This window comes from Tupaia chinensis, unplaced genomic scaffold (assembly GCF_000334495.1).
Source record: "Tupaia chinensis unplaced genomic scaffold, TupChi_1.0 Scaffold000637_1, whole genome shotgun sequence".
Classification (NCBI taxonomy): domain Eukaryota; kingdom Metazoa; phylum Chordata; class Mammalia; order Scandentia; family Tupaiidae; genus Tupaia; species Tupaia belangeri.
The window spans coordinates 278,507-283,953 of NW_006160158.1; the positions used below are offsets into that span (position 1 = coordinate 278,507).

General features: G+C 37.4%; 1 protein-coding gene across 1 annotated transcript; it reads right to left on the minus strand.

Moving 5' to 3' along the window:
• Positions 1–1,818: 1,818 nt before the first annotated feature.
• Positions 1,819–2,754, minus strand: LOC102471914 (olfactory receptor-like protein OLF3). The gene has a single exon (XM_006159610.2). The coding sequence runs from the start codon at positions 2,752–2,754 to the stop codon at positions 1,819–1,821; it is 936 nt and encodes a 311-aa protein (XP_006159672.2).
• Between the last annotated feature and the right edge of the window lie 2,693 nt (positions 2,755–5,447).

Below are 5,447 nucleotides of genomic sequence, written 5' to 3' on the forward strand. Positions count from 1 at the left end.
AAAAAATTGAAGGAGACCTCTCAGACCAATCCAATTGAGAATACTATACACATCATCATCAACAAGTAATAAACCATATCTGTGTTCTGTCTCTCTATTTGTTCTCTTGCTATCTTTCTCTATATTCTTCCAATAATAATAATCAGGAAAAACAATGAAAAGATATTGGATGATGAAATGAGGATTTTTAATGTCTCTGTATTGAATGATATGCATGGTATTCCTCCTGGAAAAAGAAATGTAATACACTGTAAAGTTACATGTGATTCAATGTAATATAAACAAGATTATGATTATAATAAATTTTAAAAAGAGAATTGAAGAAGACTTATAACATAAAAAGAGTTTTTGGTTGTTATTTATTTATTTATTTTTTGAGAGGTTTTTGCTATATGGCACGGGAGCTTGCCTGAAAGACAGAGAGACAGAAAGTGAGAAATCACTCCCTAAGGGGGATGGCAACACCACAATACCTTCTACTCCATTCTCCTCTCAGGATCTTGGGCACACATGCACACATACACAGCATGAGTTTAAGTCACCGGGTCCGGGACTCAAACCACAGTCAGCTACATAGGAGTTCAGCAACATAGCCATTACCCTAACTGCTGGTCCCCATTCAAAGAGTTTAAGTACACATTTGAGACAGAGAAGATTGCTTAATGCTTTACTCTGTGATTATGCCCTAAAAATTAATTTTTAAAATGGCTATGTACTCTGGACCAGCAGGTGGCGTGGTGGTTAAGGCGCTGGACACTCCCACATGGCCAACCAGGGTTCGAGTCCTGAATCTGGTGGCTTGCTTTTTTGCTTCCCCTCTCTCTCACTCTCAACGTCTGTCTCTCTCTGGTCAAATTAAAACATGAATGAATAAATAAAATAAAATAATTTTTTAGAAAAAAAATGGCTATGTACTCTATGCCAGCCACTCTGTAGATAACTTTGTAAAATACCTTGCAGTGTTCAAAATAACCACATATCCTTGATATTATTACTTCTCTTATAGATGAGGAGACTGGAGGTCAGAAATATAAAGTGCATTTTTCATAGCTTTATTGGTAATGAAAGGTAGGGCCAAGCTAGGAAGTACAGCTACTCTAAAGCTCTGTTCATACTGCATTTCCTGAAACAGAGGGAATGTGAACTCTAGAATAGATTCTCAGGCAGACCACAATATAATTGAAGAATTTATTTGTTTTGTTTTGTTTTGTTTTCATTTTTACCACATATCTGATAAAGCAGAGATACATAGTCAAAAACTATAATGTAAGGTCAGCAGATAATGTAGCAGTTATGTTGGTGGACTCCCACACGGGCGACCACAGTTCAAGTCCCATACCTGATGCCTTGAAAAATCATGCCAGGAACATTTGCATGTGTGCCCAATTTCCCAGGAGAATAATGGAGGAGAATGGATTACAGTGTAGCCAAGCCCCTGGAGGATGATTTCTCACTTTGTCTCTCACTGTCTCTGTCTCTCTCTCTGGTGAACACACAGACATAAAGGCAAAAACATCTAAAGTGTAACATATAATATAATATAATAATTATATTTGATATATAATTAATTTAACATGTATTATATTATATATATTAATTATAATTATATGTATAAGTATATATTATATATAATTATAATTAATTTAACATATAATGTATATATAATAGCATATTATATAGAGAGCCAGTCTACAAAAATATGTGCACCATATCTACCTTATCAGAAAATATTAGGAAGAAAAGTATATCAACCATTTCTTCTTTGTCTGAAATTTCTTTCTTTGGACAGTTGAAGGGTTGGATAAATTCTCTGAATTTTTATCTTATTTCAGTAAGTTTCACTAACATTTTTTGGAAGGCACTCATCACATCCTTGTTCCTCAAGCTATAGACTAAGGGATTAAGCATCGGGGTCACAACAGCATAGAAGAGGGCAACCATCTTCTCTTGCTCTGCTGATGAGCCACCCGTGGGTCTTATGTATGTGAAGATGGCTGTTCCAAAACACATGGAAACAACAGTGAGGTGGGAAGCGCAGGTTCCAAAGGCTTTGCGTCGCCCCTGGGCAGAGCGAATGTGCAGAATGGCAGTAACTATACGACCATAGGAGAATAGGACCAGAAAGCAGGGAAGTATGACCACCAGAAATCCTGAGATGGTCACCATGACCTTGTTGAAGGAGATGTCCACACAGGCCAGCCTCAGCACAGCCAGCATTTCACAGGCGAAGTGATTGATGACATTGTGACACAAGGGTAACTGGAATATGATGACTGACTGCATCAGTGAATTCATGAAACCTGCCACCAAGCAGGTGGCAGCCAGTCCAAAGCACAACCCTCCATGCATAATGACTGTGTAGTGCAGAGGGTGGCACACAGCCACGTAGCGGTCATAGGCCATGGCTCCCAGCAAGAAGAACTCTGCACCGCCCATTGCTAGGGAGATGTGCAGCTGGAGCACACAGCTGTGAAATGGGATGGACTTGCAGGCTGACAGGAAGTGAGCAAGCATCTGTGGGACGGTGCTGGTGGTATAACAGATGTCCACGAATGACAGCACGTTAAGGAAAAAGTACATGGGTGTACTGAGCCTGCTGTCCAGCTTGATAAGGAGGATGATGAGCAGGTTCCCCAGCACGGCCACCAAATACATGGCCAGGAACAAGACAAAGAGAGAGACCTGAGTCTCCCAGACATTGGACAGGCCCAGCAGAATGAATTCACTTACCCATGTCTGGTTTTTCCTGCCCATGAGCATCTGAGGACCAAAGCCAAGTTATAAATTAATAAATACCAGGCCAACTGGTGAAGTGGTGGTTAAAGATGCAAGATCTCAAATGGCCAACTACACAGTTTGAGTCCCAGACCTGGAAGCTGAAAAACACTACAGGTACATGTGCACATGTGCCAAAAATCCTGAAAGGAGAGTGGAAGAAAAGGGCCTAAAGTGTGACCATCCATCCTAGGAAATGTTTTCTCTCTCTCTGACTCTGTGTGTATATGTCTCTTTCTGGTGCATTCATACTCTCTCGAGCAAATTTAAATATTTTGAATATATATATACACTGACAGAGGGTTTTATGAAGTCAATTTCACCAAATAGCCATCTGTATTAAATGATGTGGCTTCTCAGATTATATATTTCTCCTTCAAAGTTTTGGATCACCTAGAACCCATTGATGTGGCTCATTTTGAAGATGAAAAGTAAACTCTCTTCCTTAAGTGGAGGAGATGTTATAAAAATAAAAAAAAATTACATATTTGAGTTTAAAAATAAAGTTTAATTATGAAACTTGATTCTCTTCTTTTAGATCTAGTTCTTAACAATGGAGTTTGCTCACTTCCTTTGTGGATACCAACTTTTCCCTCTTTACCAACTCACTATTTACAGTGAAGTAATCTAACAATGACGAATACTTTTTAAAATTTACTTTTTAGCCTCTGAATTATATGACTAAAAATAATGCTCAATTCCAGTCCGTTTTTAACTAGAAATTTGGGGATTTAACTTAGAAAGTAGTGAACATAGAATAGACCTTAAGTGACCAAAAAAGGAAAAATTACATTTCAGAGTCAGTAAAATAAAGAATTAAGATTTGAGTGAGCAGGTTCAGTTTTGGAAAATCTTTATGTCTTTCTTTTCCTAGGTGACAGGGTAAGGGGAAAGCATCCCACTGTTACTTTCTTCCTCCTGTGGGAGAGTGGTAGAGAATAGTTAACAGCAAGTTATAACTGTCATAAGCTAATCAGCGCCAATGACGCACTAACTGTCTTCCCTAGCAAAGAGTAAGAACTCAAATACTTGCAGCAAGTATTAGCCTGACAGATAGTGCAAATCAGCTTGCACTTTCCCACTGCTTCTGTTTGTGTCCCGAATAGTGATAGTTACCATTTGGAGACTACGGTATGATGGAAATAACTGGCTGGAATCAGCTCATTGAAATGACTTCATTACTTCTCTTAACTCCCATTACTCTTATCCCCATCTCAAATATTTGCTTTACTCCCTGGGAAAGCTGTCCCCTGTTGTCTCTGTGCTATTCTCCTGCCACTCACATGACTAGAAGGTCTTACTGAAACCTGCTCGATACCTTGTCTTAACTTTCTATTCCCAATGATGTACTCCTATTTCAGAAAGTTCAGGAGCACTAGTATTCAGAATGTTCCTGGCACTCTTATAATCCAGTGTTTGCCGCATATTCAAATCACAAGTGATTTCCCAAAGCATATGGACTGAACACAGCCTACTCTCAACATAAGCTGTTCCTCTAATTACTCCACCTTTTGGGGTGAAAAATAGTAAAATTCACAGTCGTCTGAACCAGATATTATTTGCCTGCCTTCTGTGATCTGTTAGTGCTGCTCACTATGTAATAAGAATTATATTTTATATCAAGTGTGTGTTTGTGTGTGTGTGTGTGATAGTAAGAGCAGATAACTGTAGATTCACAGGGTGCCTAAGACCCTTAGATTAGCTGATACACAAAAGTCTATGGGCATTTGCACATGATGACCCTTCATTTGTGTATCAATAAATCAAACTTGATAAGCCATTCCCCCGTCAATAGATAATGTATGTAAGTTACTACAAAGAGAGGCAATAAAAATACCAAATGTTATTTCGTTTTTTCTATTTACTCTAGAGCTTCAAAAGATTAGCAAGTCACTTTTGTAATATTTCTCTCAAAGAAAGAGGAAACTAGTTTTTTAATTTTTATCCCTAATGAAGAAGGAAAAGTCAAAATATAAAAGTATCACTGCCAAAAACTGCAGTTACAAAACAGAGAGAAAAAAAGTCACCTCAAAGGGGAAAATCAGCACTTGAGACCAGTCCATGGAATTTGATTATAAATAAACAATATTTCAAAAACTATGGGAAGTAAATGGGTAATCTCTAGTTTTGTTATTACTGATGAAACTATTTATTTAAAGAATTTCACCAGCAGAGGGCTAAAAATAACAGTAAAAGGAATATTTAATGGTAACAATGTAACTTGGGTACTAAATAAGGAGATTTTTTTTCAGTAATGTTAATTTCTCAAAGTTTTGAGCTTTTTATTTTTTTAAAAAAAAATAGTTAATTAAGAGTTTGGAAGAGAAAACATAGTAACCCTGGATCTTTGCCCAGTACTTCTCTACAGAGGCCCAGGAAGAGATTGATTAAAGATAGAACAGAAATACCCAAGGTTAGCATATCAGTTAAGGGACCTTCAAAAGATCCAAAGAAATAAATAGTGTGTTACAAAAAAATTATGCCTGGACTTCAAAATTATTTTCACACCAGAATAAACTCATACTTTAGCTCTATTTTTCCTCAAATGTTTTGAAGTCCCCTCATATTTCTATGTTACCGTTTTTTTAAGTGTCTCTCCCTATGAGACAATGAACTACTTTTCCAATAACTTACATTTACTGGTTTAACACTCAATTCATAGTTTCTTGATC

Coding starts and splice junctions, on each gene's coding strand:
- LOC102471914 (XM_006159610.2), bottom strand. CDS start 2,754: ATGGGCAGGAAAAACCAGACATGGGTAAGTGAATTCATTCTGCTGGGC.